The sequence below is a fragment of the Sycon ciliatum genome, chromosome 5 (genome assembly GCF_964019385.1).
Source record: "Sycon ciliatum chromosome 5, ocSycCili1.1, whole genome shotgun sequence".
Classification (NCBI taxonomy): domain Eukaryota; kingdom Metazoa; phylum Porifera; class Calcarea; order Leucosolenida; family Sycettidae; genus Sycon; species Sycon ciliatum.
The window spans coordinates 306,801-326,233 of NC_088647.1; the positions used below are offsets into that span (position 1 = coordinate 306,801).

The 19,433-nt window shown below is 47.0% G+C and overlaps 3 protein-coding genes across 3 annotated transcripts in view; 2 read left to right on the top strand and 1 right to left on the bottom strand.

Annotated features, from left to right (window-relative positions):
- The window catches only part of LOC135817069 (phospholipid-transporting ATPase IB-like), a gene marked incomplete at its 3' end in the record, with an annotated part of 49,940 nt that overhangs the window by 20,561 nt on the left and 9,946 nt on the right, over positions 1-19,433 (top strand). The window contains 5 exon segments of the mRNA XM_065330170.1: positions 83-160; positions 934-1,044; positions 8,307-8,381; positions 12,327-12,449; positions 12,599-12,677. Coding sequence (XP_065186242.1) covers positions 83-160; positions 934-1,044; positions 8,307-8,381; positions 12,327-12,449; positions 12,599-12,677 — 466 coding nt within the window.
- Positions 14,121-16,200, top strand: LOC135817518 (uncharacterized). Its single transcript, XM_065330723.1, has 3 exons — positions 14,121-14,602; positions 14,857-15,069; positions 15,354-16,200. The coding sequence occupies exons 1-3, from the start codon at positions 14,121-14,123 to the stop codon at positions 16,198-16,200; spliced, it is 1,542 nt and encodes a 513-aa protein (XP_065186795.1).
- LOC135816464 (uncharacterized) overlaps positions 17,629-19,433 on the bottom strand; it is a 2,044-nt gene continuing 239 nt past the window's right edge. Inside the window, exons 1-3 of the mRNA XM_065329663.1 lie at positions 19,397-19,433; positions 19,031-19,100; positions 17,629-18,686 (exon numbers count right to left, since the gene is read on the bottom strand). The exon at positions 19,397-19,433 is cut by the window's right edge and continues 239 nt beyond it. Coding sequence (XP_065185735.1) covers positions 17,629-18,686; positions 19,031-19,088 — 1,116 coding nt within the window. The 5' untranslated portion in view covers positions 19,089-19,100; positions 19,397-19,433. The remainder of the gene's footprint in view (positions 18,687-19,030; positions 19,101-19,396) is intronic.

The window sequence follows — 19,433 nt, forward strand, 5'->3', positions numbered from 1 at the left end:
TACTTTACGGTGGTCTGTGCGGTACTGGGTTTATTATGTTTTGTTCACTTGGTTGGTACTGTGTATGCACTGGTTGCTGTAGGCTGCTGATGTTGGTGTTGGTATCAGTGGACAAGAAGGTCTTCAAGCAGCCTCAGCCTCAGACTACTCCATTGCCCAGGTCAGTACAAATAATACATGTAGCTTTTCCTCTGTACCTATTGTGTTTGGGGAAAACCACTACAACTCCAATTTGCTCAATGAAAAAATTCGTAAATTTGTGAAGAGAAAGTCTGGAGGAAAATTCACTGTCACCACCATTTGTGTGTGTGTGTGTGTGTGTGTGTGTGTGTGTGTGTGTGTGTGTGTGTGTGTGTGTGTGTTCGTGTGTTCGTGTGTCTGTGTGTATGTGTGTATGTGTGTATGTGTGTGTGTGTTCGTGTGTGTGTGTGTTCATGTGTGTGTTCGTGTGTGTGTTCGTGTGTGTGTTCGTGTGTGTGTGTGTGTGTGTGTGTCTGTGTGTGTGTCTGTGTGTGTGTCTGTCTATGTGTGTATGTGTGTGGATCTGTCTGTGTCTGTGTGTGCATGTGTTGTGCATGTGTGTGCATGTGTGTGCATGTGTGTGCATGTGCATGCATTTTTGGGCAATAGCTTTAGAACTGTGCAAGGCTACGGTCTGTTCAAGGTTGGGGTTGATAAGTGATAAGCATTTGGAGCTAAGCATTTGGAGCTAAGCATTTGGAGCTAAGCATTTGGAGCTAAGCATTTGGAGCTAAGCATTTGGAGCTACGCATTTGGAGCTAAGCATTTGGAGCTAAGCATTTGGAGCTAAGCATTTGGAGCTAAGCATTTGGAGCTAAGCATTTGGAGCTAAGCATTTGGAGCTAAGCATTTGGAGATAAGCATTGCATTGATTGTGTACATGACTGTTGTCTCTTTCACTTTCTCTTACAGTTCCGATTCCTAAAGAAGTTATTGCTAGTACATGGCGCTTGGAGTTTCATCCGCCTGACCCGAGTTATTCTCTACAGTTTCTACAAGAACATTGTCCTCTACATTATGCAGGTATGGCCCCATACTTACCGCGCCGTGCTTATATTTTTTCAAAACCCCTCTACCCCGTGCTTATATTGGAGACCGTGCTTATATTTTTTCAACCAATACATCCATACAGAGCAAGAAGAAATACATGCTAGATATCATGCATGCAGCATTGATTTCCACCAAGACCGTGCTAATAATAGAGACTGTGCTTATAATGTTTCGAAAGGTGCTCACAGTGTGCTAGTATTATAGACTGTGCTAGTAATGAAGACCTGTGCTTATAATAGAGAATATACGGTACCGTATTATCTCTAATATAAGCACAGTCTCCAATAATAGCACGTCTCCAATAATAGAACACCTTGGGGCGGCATTCAAAAAATAAAGTGCTCAGTCTCCATTATAAGCACACTGTGTAAATTCATTGTCTGTACCGGCGAAAACCCCCTGAAATGTGTGTGTCTGACATACTGTGTTGCCACACCTGCCGACATGTCAGTAGCCTGCCGATTTTTGAGGCATGTCACGACCTGCCGACAATTGACCTTCTCCTGCCGACAACAGCCATGAAAGTGTTCAAGTTTGACCTTATGCATGGTTTAGGAGTCATGATCCAGATTTTTGGCTTTTACTGCGCATCACGAGTGTTTCCATAGCTCTCCCCTGAGGCGCTAAGCGAAATCATCATCCGTCTCGGGGAAAACCGGCAAACTCAGCCTGAGTGTCACGCAAAACCGTGAAATTGTTTTCTTATCAGTGCCGCATGTGTGTGTATCGAGGTCGCTATATAGGGGGGGGGGGGGGGGGGGGGGGGGTCCGTGCTTTGGAGCGAGCTGATCGGTGTGCTTCTTGAAGGTTCTGATTGGTTTTGTCTCGGAGCCAGAGACGATGCGCCCGGTTCCGTTCACGAACAATTGCCACTAACTCATCTGTAATCCAGGGGCAAGGACGTCGAGATTTGCGGCGCCGTTCCCGAAGTGGAGCATGTTTGTCTAGAGTGGTCTGGATTCCCGCAGTGAGTGACGACGCAAGCACATCCACACAGACAGAGTCACAGGTAGTTAGCGTCTTCTCCAGGTCACATGTAAACATATTCCAATCCACTTTGTGCAAACAGCGAGTCTTGCGCAGATGCTGTCCCTTCAAGTGGTGACTTGCTGAAATTGGCAGCCTGGCAAGTATTGCAGAGTGGTCACTGATATCCGAATGTATAGTCTCGCAAACACCCTGGATCGGGGTGGTAGACAAGAATAGATCCAGTAGTTGGACAGGAGTCTGCGCAACTTGTACTTCACTAAGAGATGTGATACATCAGATCAGCGGCAACTTTGGGCTGTCATGAACGATGTCACAGGCCGACAGAAGACACGGAAAGAACCTGAAGCGCCGCTTGAGTCACTCAGTAAATTGTTTGGAGACATTGTGCATGACCCTACAGTCTGTTTCAAAAAGATTAGCAATCAAGTTTGGGTCTTAAAAAGTATGAAGATAAGGGAAAATTGGACAACAAAGTACATAAAATGGCTTCTTAGGGCATGGCAAATTGTTCTGTGAAGGTTTCAGAACAATAGGACCAACCGTTAAGGAGTTAGAATTTCGGCCAGGTTTCTTGCCTTTTCCCATGGTTTATAATTTGCCCTGGAAGCCAGTATCGATTTGTTATCAAAACCCACGATTTATCCCTTCCTTTTTGGCCTTGTGGTTATGAATGCTGTCTGCTGACCAAGAAGTTGTGAGTTCAAATCCCAGCAAATCTTCAAGTCAAACATTTTCTCTTCATTTTTTCATTGTTTTGGTGATCAAGCTGGTACAATTTTTGTACAAGAGTCAAGACAAAGAAGGTGGCTGCGCCAAACGACTTGTTGTTGGAGCTCGTGTTTCCTGCCGAACTGACTGACACTTGTATATGTACTTGACTGGCTCACGCCATGTGAAGTTGTGGACACACACAACACTGAAACCGTGTGAGTGAACACGGAAGTCACTGCGCTGTATCTACGTGTTGTTGAATACACCGGCACATCGATCGATCGATTTCTGTTTGAGAATTATTTTAGTATTTCAAGATCGCCAATTTATTTGAATTTAGGAGTCAACGCCGTCTTCTATCAGCTTTCACAGGCGTCTGCTTTTCTCAAAATGTCGTCGAAGTCACACGGATAGCTTTGCCACATCAAGGCCTTGGGAATGAGTCTGTGTCAATGCCGTTTTCGTCACATCGTGAGAGTAAATTGCATCCACGGCAGCTCAAAGAATCTATTTGGTCACAAAACGAATTGGGACGCATCCCGCTCGTCAAAATTTACCAGACTTTCGACATGTCCTCTCTGACTCCATATCGATACGAGGAAGAACTCGTTTGTTGTAAACCAGACGAACACAAAGTCATGTACGAGTACCGACGTCAGTGAGTTGTCATTTTTCAGGCTTTCGCGCGGAATATTTCTTCGAGTTCACAGTGAGTTTTTCCAGGCAGCCCTCGAGCGCTCATACGGTAAGACGGCAAACTCCCCGGGCGATCGCCAGGATTGCTAATCTTTTTGAAACTGACTATATGCGGCCACCTGAGCTGCATATACCACATGGTCCAGCCTCTGCATCTAGCTTCTCAACATTTCAGCCGGTAAGAGTGTCTGATGTTGCACAATGCTTGCAAACTGTGAGTCCCCACAAAGCATCTGGGAGTGACAACATTCCTGGAATTGTACTGCAGCAGTGTTCAGACGTCCTGGCACCTCCATTTACCACCCTAGTCAATGCACCCTTGACATCAGGTACTGTGCCAGTGTGTTTTAAAACATCACACATTAGTCCACTGTTCAAGAGTGGCGATGCAACATCCCCTACTAACTATAGACCAGTGTCATTGCTCCCTATTCTGTCCCGGATTTTGGAGTTCTTTGTAAAGAAGGAACTCACAGCATACCTCACGCAACATAGCATATTACCTAGCAGTCAGTTTGCCTACAGGAAAATGCACTCTACCGAAGATGCATTAGTTCTAGCCGCCAACCGTAGGCTGTTGGCCAAACAAGAGCGAAAATACACAGGTATTGTGATGGTTGACATGTCAAAAGCGTTCGACCGTGTCCAACATCAACGTCTGATTGATAAACTATTCACCCTGGGAGTCAATGGCAGAGTATTGTTATGGTTGGCTAGCTATCTGTCTGGTCGTACTCAGCATGTCAAGGTGTGTGAGGCTCTCTCTGATGCAGTCCCATGCTCAAGAGGTGTGCCCCAAGGCAGTGTTCTTGGGCCGCTTCTCTTTGTCCTTTACACGAGTGACATTTCCGACGTCATACCTTGCATTGTTGTTCATCAGGAGTTCGCGGACGACATCATCCTAGATTATTCTGATTCAGATCTGGACACTGTTTGCAAGACGTTGACTACGGCTGTGACACGTCTGTCTGACTGGCTCTCCGAAATTGGGCTTCTGCTGAATACCGGCAAAACCCAAGTCATGGTAATTCAACCTCGGGGACTCACTGGCGACATACCAGTCGTGAAATGTAAGGATCAAGCCTTAACTGTTACCTCCACTGCCAAATACCTTGGCGTAATCATTGATGACCAGCTATCCTGGCAGCCACATGTCTCCAGTGTTGTGCAGAAGGTGTCAGTCGCCATCAGCCAGCTATGGTGCCATGGGCGATCTCTGCCCATAAGAGCCCGCAGACTTTGGTACATTGGCATTGTGCAAGCACGACTAACGTACGCATCCAATGCATTCTTCCCGTCGCTGACACAGCAGCTGCAGAGGCGTTTAATCAAATCCAGCAAATCCGGAATTCGTGCAATTTTCCGACTCTCCAGCCGTGCATCCACAGCCCCCCCCCCCCTCCTCGTGCGCTTATCTATTCGATCCCTAACTCACATTTTTTTTTAAACTACAAGGTTTTGTTTTTTGTTTTCCGTTGCCTACATGATCTTGCAAGTCCTCTTTTCTGCACCTACTTTCAGTTGATGGCTAAGGCCATCATTTTTTATAGCTATGTTTCGCGTCGTCCGCACGCATACGTTTTGATTTTTTTCGGAAAAAAATAAAAAATCTTACATGCACAGTGAGCGTACGATCGTGCGAGTCATCAGTGTGGACTGGTTGCATACAGCGAAACTGGGATTCAGAAATGGCCTCGAGGCCAGCGTTGGCAAATCGTTTGTTCGGCATCTTGGAGCAATATTCTATGAGCTAACATCAGACAGCCTCAAGCTGAGAGGATGCGTCGTTCCGGAGGTCTTTGCACCGCTGCTGAAGTCTGAGTACAATAATCCAACGAAGCCCCACCCAGATGTTGTGCTTCGATGTACGATTTTTCTTTCGAATGTACACCATGCACGAGCTATTGTGCTATGTACAGTGCATACACCTCTGATGATGAGCCTTTTTATTATTTTGCCACTTTTTATTTTTTTCCACCTCTCGCATATGATTCTGGAAGTTGAACTGACGCGAAACATAGATATAAAAAATGATGGCCTAATACAGGCCAAGCATCCCGGGATGATCGCCGAATTACTCGAGGACAGGAACAGCGGCTACTGCAAGTGCCTTTCCTTCCTGGACCTTCCGGTCGTCAGCCATTGACATTTGTGGGAAGCACTCTTTGGAATGCCCTTCCCAGCGATATTCGCCTCCACAGTGCGGCGTTTGCCTTAAACTGGCTCTGAACAGAATTAATTGTAATTTGTAACCACCTTGCTCGGCATCCCTACACATTACTGCATGTTTTCTCTGTGTTTTCTTCACTGCATGCTTACACATACACACACCCATTTGAATTATATACAAACTTTGTGCTTTGGAATTAGCATGACTGTTATGATTCTTACGAAGTAGTGGTTAAAGTCGGCGGAATAGCGCGAGCTCCGGTGTGGGGAGCAAACCCTTTGTTATGATTCTTTTTAATATTTCCTTCTCTCATAAGTGAGTCATAATATTATATTCGTTCTTAGCAGGAACCGGAGGTTTTTCCTCTGGTGAGAAGGCAGAATTGCCTGTGCTCTAAACGAATTCAAATAAAAGAAACAAACAAACAAATCGAAGTAGTGGTTGCGGTGTGCCCAGCGCGGGCTTGCGACTAGTTGGTTTGGAGGTGACAGCGTTGCGAATGACCGAGGGTCCTCGACGTCTGTCTCACCATCCAGGAGCGACACTGACTCACGCTGCTATCTGGTGCTCACGAGGTGTTTGTCGCGCTGGAAACGGAGCGTCTCTGTAAGTTTGTATCCCTGGTGATGTTTGTGCCTGGAGAGCACTATATAAGTGGTGCTCTTCAGGCACAATCTTCCTCAGCCTACTCAAGCTCAACTGATGAGGGGTGAATTCCCCGAAACACTGTGTATTGAGCAGGGAGTGGTGCTTTCTTGCAGGTTTGCCGAGTCGAAGGTTCGATGGACTTCTCGTGTGCTCTGGATGGCAGTCGTGAGTCAGTCAAGTGTCAAGTAAAGTCGGCGGAATAGCGCGAGCTCCGGTGTGGGGAGCAAACCCTTTCAAACAAACAAATATTAGAGATAATACGGTATATGTGCTTCTGCAGTCTTACCGCCGCTTCTGCAGTCTTACCGCCGCTTCTGCAGTCTTACCGCCGCTTCTGCAGTCTTACCGCCGCTTCTGCAGTCTTACCGCCGCTTCAGCAGTCTTACCGCCGCTTCTGCAGTCTTACCGCCGCTTCTGCAGTCTTACCGCCGCTTCTGCAGTCTTACCGCCGCTTCTGGCTGCTACTGTTGTGTGTGGCTGCTGCTGCTGGCTGCTTGCTGAGTAAAGTATGTGATATCCAGGGTATGTGATATCCAGGGTATTTGATATCCAGGGTATTTGATATCCAGGGTATGCTATATTCAGGGTATGTCATATCCAGGGTATGTCATATCCAGGGTATGTCATATCCAGGGTATGTCATATCCAGGGTATGTCATATCCAGGGTATGTCATATCCAGGGTATGTCATATCCAGGGTATGTCATATCCAGGGTATGTCATATCCAGGGTATGCTATGTCCAGGGTATGTGATACAGTCGTCCCTCTCTAATCCGGCACCTTTTGCTACGGCGTTTTCTGCTGGATTAACGAGGGTGCTGGATTAAGAAATCCTGCCCTCTGACCCGGCCCTACCCAATTGCATGCATGTATCATACGTCAAAACGCAGGGTTTTTCCGTGTCGACCCAAGTATTTGGTGCACGGCTTTATATTCTCAACTTTTCTCCAGGAATATACACAGTGATAAAGTGATAAAGTAAAACAGAGAACATGTTCACATGAACTCTTGCACGCACACGCACACACACACACACACACACACACACACACACACACCTGAAAATTGGCAGGACACTACTCCTTGCTAAAATAAGAATGTTTTACGACTGCCGGATTATGAAATCAAACTACGTGCAGTTTGAGCGATTCGTTTCAAAAAGTCACTGCCGGAGGCGGAATTCAAGTGCCGGATTAAGATGTAGGAATTGAACGAAAAAAATCGGTTTCGTCAGAAAGTGCGCCGGTTGGCAAGGGTTCCGGATAAACAAGTGCCGGATTAGAGAGGGACGACTGTACATGTATTCGGGGTATGTTATACTGAACTTTTCCCTATACTAAAAACCGGGACACTAACTTTCAGGGTGGAATGTGTGGAAAAAGCCAGCGAAAATCAATTTTCAAGTGCCCGAGTGAAATGGTTTGTTTTGAAACACATGATAACTTTATTCAGCCTTGGTTGAGACTTTTATACAGCTGTAGTGACAAGCTGCTGGGAGTTCGTTTGCGAGTTGAATCATCTGTGGACTACTGCCTATTGGCATGTTGAATTATCTGTGGACTACTGCCTATGGGCATGTTGAATAGTTTCATGTGACATTAACACGACCATTCAATTTTCAGAAGTAAGGGTGAGGCTTCTTGCAGTTTCATTTAGAAGGAAGGCATTTGAGCTGACAAGCTCGTTCCTATAACTCTGCAAAACGCTGAAAACGATGTTCAGTGTTAAAATTGATGTGAGAACGATGTTCAGTGCTTTGCAGAGTATTTGGGAACGAGCTTGTTAGCTCGAATGCCTTTCTTCTAATTTTTCATGACCCTTGATATGGACTCGGATGGAGAGCCAAGGATTAATTTATAGAAAAGAAACCTTCACAGCTGAGACGTTCAGCTCGTGCTTGTCTTGGCTGCGCTCACCTTCCCCTCCTTATGTTATTTCTATTACTTAGAACCTTCCAAGTAACTTGTCTGTGTGTGTGTGTGTGTCTGTGTATCTGGGTGTGTGTGATGTGCTTTCCAGCTCTGGTTTGCTATCCTCAACGGCTTCTCTGGTCAGATCTTGTTTGAACGCTGGACTATTGGCCTCTACAATGTTGTAAGTGTTGATAACCATCCTCCCATGTTGCATGTGTTATAGTACAGCCCTGTCAGCGAATAGGAACATTCACTGTGTGTACCATACTGTTGTAGAACTGTGCTCTCTCTCTCTCTCTCTCTCTCTCTCTCTCTCTCTCTCTCTCTCTCTCTCTCTCTCTCTCTCTCTCTCTCTCTCTCTCTCTCTCTCTCTCTCTCTCTCTCTCTCTCTCTCTCTCTCTCTCTCTCTCTCTCTCTCTCTCTCTCTCTCTCTCTCTCTCTCTCTTCATTCACTGGTTTTTCGACCAGAAACCACCACCACCTCCACCAAAACACAAGAATGCAAATAAAAACCGTGCAGTGGAAAAACTCCGGGCTCACAGGCGTGATTTAAAGCGCCAATTTCGTAAGATCAAAAACCCGGACGAAGTACCTGCAGCGCTCAGAAATGAGTATTTTTCAATTGGAAAACAAATCAAGCGTCTTTTGAAACAACAAAAGATGTACGACGATCGATCCCGGAACAAGAGGGACCAGGATGCCTTTCTCAAGGACCCATATGCCTTCGGAAAGAAATTGTTTCAACCAACCAACCATGTCAAACCCACTTTCTCTGACACTACCTGCTTTGAGTACTTCCAACACACATATGCAGACCAGGATCGTGCCACTTCGTACGAATCCTGCCCCAGTGCAGGGAAGCCCCGGGATTGCACCCACCCAGTCGATGAGGGGACCCCTACATGGACTGAATTTCAGAATGTTTTGAAGAAGTGTCGCAACACCTCTGCACCGGGTCCTGACAAGATACCTTACATAGTTTGGAAGCTTTGTCCCTCCCTTCAATCCATTCTTTTCACCATCTTTGGGCGGGTTTGGGAGAGCAAGATCATTCCAAGGCAGTGGCAGGTAGCGTGTATCACACTCCTGGCCAAGGGGGAGGTGTCTGATGATCCTTCGAAATTCCGACCGATTGCTCTAGCGAACACGTCCGGGAAGATCTTTTTCACCTTAGTTGCAAAGCGCCTCTTGAAACATATGCTAGGCAATAAGTTCTTCGATGGTGACAACCAGAAAGGATTTATGCCTGCAAAGGCTGGGTGCTTAGAGCATACATCACTTTGTTATGAGGCGATGCGTGATGCAAAGACGGCAAAACGCCAAATTTGCATTGCGTGGATAGATTTGAAGAATGCATTTGGTTCAGTGCGCCACAATCTGATACAGTATGCTCTAACCCACTACAGCCTTCCTTTGCAATTCAGGAAATTAATTTTTTCCTACTACGACAGTCTTTGCGCTTTCGTCGTACAACCACACACACCCACCTTTAATTACAACATTGGTGTTTTCCAGGGGTGCCCCTTGTCCCCGGTCCTTTTCAATATTTGTTTCCAGCTTCTGCTGGACTCACTTGCAGCCCCTGAATTAAGTTGCCTCTCCTATGATTTTAAATCTGCCCCTTTGCAAGTGTCCCAAACAGCTTTTGCTGATGACTTAGGCCTCTATAGCAAATCTAGTGCAGGTTGTCAAAAACTCATTGCGGTCACGGAGGACTTTCTCTCGTGGACCCAATGTATGCAGGCGGCGCCGCACAAATGCAAAAGCAGTGCAGCAAAGCTTGTAGATGGCCGGTACAAACCTTACGATCCCTGCCTGACAATGTCAGGGAGGAAGATCGCTTTCATTGACACTGCAGAGTTCAAGTTCCTGGGGCGAAGGCTGCATGCTGATTGCTCTGAGCAGACCCAGCGGGAAGACATCCGTCAACTCACTGTATCTCTCATGCAAAAAGTAGATGGCTCTTGGCTTCAAGACCACCACAAGCTATGGCTTTACCACCATCTTGTAGTGCCCAAGCTTTCTTGGTCTTTCCAGGTTCTTGAACTCACACAAGGTTTTGTACGTGAACTGCACTTTATGTGTTTACCATTTCTGAAGAAATGGTCCGGCCTACCTCGATGCGCAAACTCTGCCATTCTTTTTATTGGCAGTCGCAAACGCTTTGGCTTACGCCTCCACTACCTTCCTACGGTGTGGAAAAAGTGCCAGTCCATCAAATGGCACATTCTTCGATCGAGTGGGGACGCGCGCATGAGGGCGCTGTACACTCTGCGTCGGAGTAAGGATGCGAAGCTGACAAAGCGATATGCGGCGACAATAGAGCTGGAGTGTGCAGAGGCATCAGTAGGTTCAGGGACTCTCCGTCCACCGTCATCTTCAAGTCATCGTGCAGGGTTGGGTGCTCGTGCTCCGAAGCAGCATTCCAAACCCCCGAGGAAGGATCTCCTTCAAACATTTGAGGAGATCAACGCGCAGGAGCAGATTTTGAGGCTGAAGACTCTTCAGGTGCAAGGCAAGTGGTTGGAGTGGACATCGGTGATGTGGCAGGACCTCTCGTGGAAATCCCTTTTGTACGGTGGTACTGGTAAGGATTTGAAATTTCTTCTCGCATCAACCCTCGACGTGCTACCTTCTCCGACGAACCTACGCCGTTGGGGAAACACCGTAGTGGATCCGTACTGTAGTTTGTGCCGTACCTGGGCCTGTACTACGCGCCACGTGCTTGGCGCTTGTCGCGTAGCGCTGGACCAGGGACGTTACACCTGGAGGCACGACAACGTACTCGGGGTCATCGTCAGGAACATGCGTGAGGATATTCGAATCCGCACTGCTGCAAACACCGTACAAACCGAAAATTCAAATGAGCTTGACTTCATCTCGTTTTGCAAGGCGGGAGAGAAGCCAGTTCGCGTTCAGCCCAGACGAAAGTTGGTTACGACTGATCTCCTGTCAGCGGCCTCAGACTGGAAACTTCTTGTCGACTCAGTTAGTGCAAAGATTTCTTTCCCTAGCTGTGTTGCACTTACCACCCTAAGACCAGATATAGTTCTGTACTCTACGAGTCGTAGGATTGTATTCTGGATGGAGTTGACAGTTTGTGCTGAGGACAGATTCAGTGTCAGTAACTCGCGGAAGGACAGGCGGTATGCGGATCTGGCCGATCAATGCCGAGCAAACGGGTGGCAGGTCGTTTCTTTTTCGGTTGAGGTAGGTGTGCGTGGTTTCATCCCGGACTCTCTTCGGAGGGCTCTGAAAGCGCTTGGATTTTCTAATCGAAGAATAAAATTTATTTGTAATTTGTGCAGTAAGACGTCTCTGCGAAGCAGCTACATCATCTGGTTGCGGCGTCAACAAAAACACTGGTCGGAAGATCCACTTTTCTGAGGTACTGTATGTGGGGCTCCGTTTATTGAGGTGCGTTGAAATTTATTCTCTTTATCTTATTATTTCTTTTCTATAATTTCCCCATATGAGTTCCTATCAGTTGCTGTGAACACCTTGAGTGGAGAGCGCTTGCTCGAGCGTTGAACCGGGTTCTTAATCCACCATACCCAGTTCGCAAGGCTGGGCGGGGTTGTGAGCAGGCTTTCATTTCATCTTTTCTTATTATTTCTTATTATTTCTGCTTTTCATCTCATTACAAAAATTCTGCGCATTTTTTCTCCATCTGCGCATAAAATCTAGACTGACAACCTGCTTGTTAAATCATGCACCTGCTTTCAGGCGTAAAAACCCTGTTGTAGAGGTCTCAGTCCTCATTTGTTAGACTTACCTGTCTTTATAAATGTAACTTACTCTCTCTCTCTCTCTCTCTCTCTCTCTCTCTCTCTCTCTCTCTCTCTCTCTCTCTCTCTCTCTCTCTCTCTCTCTCTCTCTCTCTCTCTCTCTCTCTCTCTCTCTCTCTCTCTCTCTCTCTCTCTCTCTCTCTCTCTCTCTCTCTCTCTCTCTCTCTCTCTCTCTCTCTCTCTCTCTCTCTCTCTCTCTCTCTCTCTCTCTCTCTCTCTCTCTCTCTCTCTCTCTCTCTCTCTCTCTCTCTCTCTCTCTCTCTCTCTCTCTCTCTCTCTCTCTCTCTCTCTCTCTCTCTCTCTCTCTCTCTCTCTCTCTCTCTCTCTCTCTCTTGCAGGTTTTCACGCTGTTCCCACCGCTGGCTATTGGTATACTTGATCAAACCGTGTCAGCAAAGAATCGTATGGCTAGACCCGGCCTGTATCGGCTCACTCAGAATGGTGCACACTTCAAAAACCGGGTGAGCTTAACATCAGAGTGTGTGTGACAGTACAAGTATGCATGCCTGTGCCTTTACATTGTGTTTGGATGTGCCTATGTGCGTGTGTGTTTTTACTTGTTTAAGATATTTGTTCTATTTCTTTTTTTCTTCTGGTGTTGTATTTTCAGGTGTTCTGGGCGTGGATCTCACTGGCTCTCTATCACTCATTCGTTGTCTTTGCAACGGGCTTTGCAACTCTCGGTCATGGTCAGTGATTCTTTTTCTTCTTCTTTTTTTGACCAAAGCAATCAACTCTCTACTGTAGTCAATGAACTCTACTACTGTAGACTATAACTAAGGGTGCGTTCTTAAATCCTCTCGGAAAAGTTGGAGACTCTCCGAAAAGTTCGAGAGCTGTTCTTATATCCTCTCCGAATTTTAGGAGGCTCTCCAAAGCTCTCCAAGCTCTCCAAGCTTCAGAGGTGGTTGAAACTTGGAGATTCCCGCGGTTTGGGATCAGCGCATGCGAACCAGGCTAAAAGCCACGTGTTGATCATGAGTGTACGCATTTCCCTTTTCGCATACGCACAGCGCATACTATATTCGTGGCACTCATTTGGCGCTTCATTTTGCTTGACATCTGCAAAATATCTCCAAATTCTTCGAGACCCGTTCTTGAAGAATCCCAGTCTCTTCAACTTCTCTTTTCTTCTTCTAGAAGCTAGAGAATTTAAGAACGCACCCTAAGAACAGTAGGCTAAAAGTAAGAACAGTAGGCTATAAGTAAGAACAGTAGGCTGTAAGTAAGACCAGTAGGCTGTAAGTAAGAACAGTAGGCTATAAGTAAGAACAGTAGGCTAAAAGTAAGAACAGTAGGCTATAAGTAAGAACAGTAGGCTATAAGTAAGAACAGTAGGCTATAAGTAAGAACAGTAGGCTATAAGTAAGAACAGTAGGCTATAAGTAAGAACAGTAGGCTATAAGTAAGAACAGTAGGCTATAAGTAAGAACAGTAGGCTATAAGTAAGAACAGTAAGCTATAAGTAAGAGCAGTAGGCTATAAGCAAGAGTACATAACCCCCCAGAGTGTGCAACGCCGATCCAGCTCTGCATAGAGTCTTGGTCGAGCGGAATCGGATCTTCTGATGTCATGCGTACACTCCACACCAGCGCAAGGCCGGTCTCGAGGCAGGGTACCATTGTTTTTGATCCAAGAGCACCCGCGACTCCCCGGGTTCCCCTCAGATGTGTACGGTATTATGACGCAAAGATCCGATTCCGCTCGACCAAGACCCTATGCAGAGCTGGATCAGGCGTTGCACACTCTGGGGGGTTATGTACTCTTGGTATAAGTAAGAACAGTAGGCTATAAGTAAGAACAGTAGGCTATAAGTAAGAACAGTAGGCTATAAATAAGAGCAGTAGGCAATAAGTAAGAACAGTAGGCTATAAGTAAGAACAGTAGGCTATGTAAGAACAGTAGGCTGTAAGTAAGAACAGTAGGCTATAAGTAAGAACAGTAGGCTATAAGTAAGAACAGTAGGCTATAAGTAAGAACAGTAGGCTATGTAAGAACAGTAGGCTATAGACCCCTTTCCGGATAGAACACAGTGCGCGTTGCATGGCAACGGGTGACGCGCAAAAATGTTTGGTGGACAAGAAGTTCAGCCCAAACTGCAGTGAAAGTAATTTTTCAACCAGGAAGCAACAATGTCTGCTGTCATCCCTGACTCTGCTGCCGCTGAGCAGCCACCACCCTTGCCTCAGCCACTGGCTGTCCTTGCTGAACAACTTTCAAAAGGGTCCGAAGCCAGCGATGCCGATTTTGTTGGGGTTCAGACTTCTCTTGCGACGGTGAAGGTGGCCGAACTGAAGGAAATTGCCAAATTTCTGGATGTTCGGTTGACTGGAGCAACAAAGAAGGCTGACATCGTGGAGCGCTTGGTGTCGATGTTCAAGATTGGTTTGGCTGGTGCTGCTGATGCGTCGTCCTCTGGTGCTTCCGTTGGACTGCAGTATATAACTCAAGACGTTCGGGGCACTTTGTCTTCGTCGCCTCGTTTCAACGAGGTGCAAGACTGGTGCAAGGAGTTTCGTGCTGCTGTGAAGCGGTTCCACTTCATGGATTTATTGACGTACTTGGTCTATGGACGAGACAAGACGTTTGATATGGAGAGCATGAAGGCATTTAGGTGAGTAATGAGCATAGGCGGTGTGGGTACGTTGTGATAGTAGGCAGTTTGAATTCGTAATCTCTCAAGACAAAGTCAGTGTGTGTCAAGTTTTGTTGAAAGACCGACTGTAACTGAGGTCAACTAGCATTTTCGAATCAGTTGCCATCAATGTTTAATCAGTGAAGGAATTCAGCTAGGGAACCCCTGAATTGCACATCCCTAATATTGTCTCTTTTCTCCAAATGTGTCTTTGGAAATTTTGTTGGCAACAGGTCTTTGAAGGCGTCCCAATTTTTTGCCGATGGCTTTGTGAAGAATGTGTGGAGCAAGCAATATCCTGCATCTGGGGAGAACGGTGTGGCAATCTCCTATCTCCGTGCTTACGTCCACCATTCCTTGTCGTGTGATACACCGCTCACCGTGTATGTGTCGTTGAACACTGAGACTGGTGAAGTCTACGCTGCGCAATGCAGCTGTATTGCCGGGTAAGTGTTTTCACAGAAACGCACTACGAGTTGGTGTGTTTTCTTCAGTCCAAATGTGACAGTTGACCTGCGGCACTGATAAATCCTATTATAACTCTTCCTCCTTACCTGTGCTGTGATAGTTCCTTTGTAGTGACATGTATTTTGCAGATGATTGTTATAATAACTTCTTTGTTCAACAAGTTTGTGATGTGATGAGTTCTGACAGCTCTATCTGACGGTGGCATAATTATATTTGTTGTCTCCCGTGCATGGTGTGCGTGTGCGGTTGTTGTTTATGTTAGGCTGGGAGAGGCGTGCAATCATGTTGCTGCCCTACTCTTCTTCATTGAATCCGCTGCAAAAAGGAATCTGGTGGAGCTACCCGTGGAGTTGTCTAAAACGTCACAACCTATGCGCTGGAATCAGCCTCCAAAGAAGCATGTCGATCCTCAGCCACTCGCCAATATGGAGTTTGTGAAAGCTTGCCATGGCATGACTGATGATGAAGTGGAGAGGAAGCAGCTGCGAGCGGAGTTTGATCCCCGTGCACCGTCACACCGCCAAGTCACATCTGCTGACGCACTCACCTTGCAGGAGGCATTAGCAGCGGGAAAGGCATCAGCCAAGAACTGTGGGTTCTTCCATTTCTGGGAAGTCGAAGACCAGTCATCAGGACTTGCTGCTACTTCAGTTAGCCAACCCAAGGCCCTTTCGCCATTGGTCCTGTTCCATTCTGACAGGCTTCCAGGTGGAACGAGTGAAGATGCCCTTGGTCGATATACCGGACCACTGTCCAAGTACGGTGTATCCCAAAAGGAAGTGGAAGACTTCACCAAAGGCCAGACAGACAACTCGTGGTGGTTCGACCTACGCCATGGGCGCCTAACTAGCTCACGATTTGGTGACATCGTTCGCTCTCGAGCCCAGGAGCCAGTCTCGCTGCTGGCCGGTATCATGGGATACACCACCATTTCCGCTTTGCCACCTGCCATGCGATGGGGAGTGGAGAATGAGCCCAGGGCGAGGGACATGTACCTCAGTGTGGCACTCGAAGATGGAAAGAACATCACCGTGAGAGAGTGTGGTCTTAGCCTCCATCGTGACTACCACTTCATTGGTGCGAGTTCTGATGGACCTAGCCGCCTGTGACAATAGCCCTGGAAAGGGAAAGAATCGAAGGACACGGCCCGTGTGGTGAAATCCCTAGTGGAGAAAACCTACTTTGCCACCAATGTGGTTACAGTGTTCACTACGATCCGTTCGTTCACGATGTTGAAGGATGTCCTACCAACCCTACAATTGAGTCACCTCATTTACTACTTTGAATGCCGACAATGTGGTAGTCGGTATGTTGGTAGGACCCTTCAACATCTGTCCGAACGTATCAAACAACACGTGCCGCTCTCACTATTGTCACAGGCGGCTAGGTCCTCCCGACCAAAGCGTGGCCGACCACGTAAGCACCCGACTCCACTGTCCGTTCCGGCAGAGGCTTCTGCTCCACAAACGGTGTCTCGGAAAAACCAACACAGCACGCAGAAATCGGGAACAAACATTAATGTAAACAAAGACGAACACTGTGTCTTATCTTCATTATCAGCGAGTACCGGTACGCCGGACGCAGACAACCGCAACTCACCAAAGCTGAGAAGGAGCAAACGGCTAGCGGCAGCTCGGTTTGCAGAGGTGACTGGAAAGATGCAACGAAACTCTCCGGATATGGATGCTGCCAGCGGAAGAGTTGACGACTGTCAGGTGTTTGGCAATGGCAAGGGAAGACCGGTCAGGAAGAGAACGCGACGGCAGCTGGAGGAGGAGTGTGGAAGCGACGTGTGCAGTGACGATGATGAACCCGGTGGTCAGTTGCTGGGAGAGCTGACGACAGGTGAAGGTGGCAGCGATGATGAAGAGGACGATGACGATGATGACGATGATGGTGCAGATGGTGTGAAGGACGGTGGCGGTCAGAAACCAAGTGAAGGCAGAGGCGGTGAGAAGAAGAAGAATACATCGGCAATTAAATTGCATTTGTTGTCTAACCCCATGTGTCGTGAAAGTTATGATGATTCTTGGTTCAGTGTTGTTCGTTCTGCAAGTAGTTTCAAGCAGTTGAAAGTTCTAGAAGCAGTCTACATTCGCATTCGTGATCCAAATCTTTGTAAACAAAAAGAAAATGTCACCGCACTTACGCTATTCCAGTAAATTCGCACTCACACACACTTGCACATGCATGTCCATTGTCACACTGCACTTGCTGAATTTCCTATCATTTCTCACCTCACCTATAGTTTATTACCTGTACAACTTGTTCCTAGGTTTGTGCTATTTTTCTTACTATGCTTGTATCCTCGCTGTTCCACTCCAAGTGTATAAATCCTATTGTAGTTTCATCATTCTCTTTAGTCACGAATTCCATTGATAATTGTGACAAGAAAACGTTCTGGAATACATGATTCGTCCCCATGGTTGTGATATGAGTGCGCATTTAGTTATATTCATTGCATTATTAAGATTATTGTCTCCACGTCGCCTTTTTAAAAGAAGATAGAACTTGAATTAAGTGATTCACATGTCTCTTCAATTTACTAGCGGGGCGTCGAAGTTTGTGAGGAAGAAGCACACTTTCACGATGTGAGACGACAGACTCGACATGCTCACAGGGAACACAGTGTTGAGGACACGGTAGCAACGAGCACGTCCGATAGCCCGTTCGACATGGATACGCAGCTCTGCAATGCGGCGGGTCTTCTCGATCTTCTGGGCGCTCATCTGGCTATCAGCACCGAGCTTTGGCGGGATGTTCAGTTTCACTCCATGGAGAGCAAGAGGCACGTCGATGTCAAAGCCCTTGTCAGCCATGACACTGTCACCCTTCTCCAGAAGCTGCAACAGACCGCTCTGCTCTGTGATGACCTTGTCACTGACTCGGCCACCCCAAACATCCCACACAAAAGTCACAAGACCAGCAGGTGAAACACCTACAAGAACCTTCATGGTGTTCCGGCTCTTGTAGCTGGAGTACGTGATCGACTGGTTCAGGAGAGAAGTTGGGCGCTCCATCTGGATCTCCAAACAGTCAATGATAATCCTCGTCTGCGGGAACTTGGACTTAAAGCACGGTGGCATGAACTTGTCCACAAGTTGTCTGGACGGGAACGGGAAGAGGAGAGACAGCTCACGGGGCAGAAACAGAATCCACGTGGAGTACATCCTGCTGAACGTGGAGTCAGGCATTTGCATCAGGGCTGCCACAAACCCGCCACACATACCATGGCGCAACCGGACAAGCGTCGCAAAGAACTGGTTGGCAATGGACAAGTCCTTGGTCATCCGAGGGCCAGGCTTGTTGTCCTTGGGGTCACTGGTGGAATCACCGCGCCAGGCAGTGAGCTTTGCGGCCTTCTCCTGCACATGACCTAAGACAGCATGGAACACGGAGCGGTTCGGCAGACCAGTGAGGAAGCGACACTTCTCATCAGACTCGTCAATCCAGTGCACACCAAACTGTGCCTTCGAAAGCCCAGTCTCTAGTTCCCCGCAACGCCGCTTTAGCCGTTCAACTTCCGCCCTCAACTTCTTGCATTCCTCTTCCAAACGATCAGTGTCCGAGGTGTAGGGTTCATCAGGTCCACATGCTGTAGAACATGGAAGAGAAAGATAACACAAATCACGTCACAATTGACCAGGGACAAGTGAGATCACAGTACCGGCACATAACATCTAACCCTCCAAATGGGAGTGATGCAATGGAGAAGATTAGGTACGTTTCGTCCATGACGTCCAGGTGCAATTCAAAGAACAGGGATCAGAAACAATCTACCGATATTACACAAGGTCAGGACGTCTTAGAAACGTACAATAATTATTGAACCAATATGGGACCCGCAGCGTTTTCACTCACTACTGTACACATGCGACAAGAGTTGAAACCAATCACAGATATGACACTACTTGAAGGCCAAGACAGCAGACACCTTACCTGTAGACACCTTGATAGGAGCAATAGTTGGCACTTCAAGATTCAGAAGACTGGACATCCCGGTTGAGTTCTGAGCAACGAACAAGTAGACATACACCTACACTTTATGATTCTCGAAAAAATAATTTAATTCTTCCAGACACCATCATCTAGAAAGAGAAATTTCAAAATGCATCTGAAGAATAACGTCTTTCTGGCCTGGCCAATGGAGTGTGCATGGCCTTTCCAAGAAGGGGACCTTCCAGCATCGTACAACATCGATGCATCAGGGGCACAAGCTGATTGCAACGTATGAAATTCATAACGTACAAACAACTAAATTTTGAATTACTCAACGTACAGAATCAGTCAGAAGTTTTTTCTTACCTTGAAAATAGGAGAGGACAGTTGAAGTTCGGCGAAG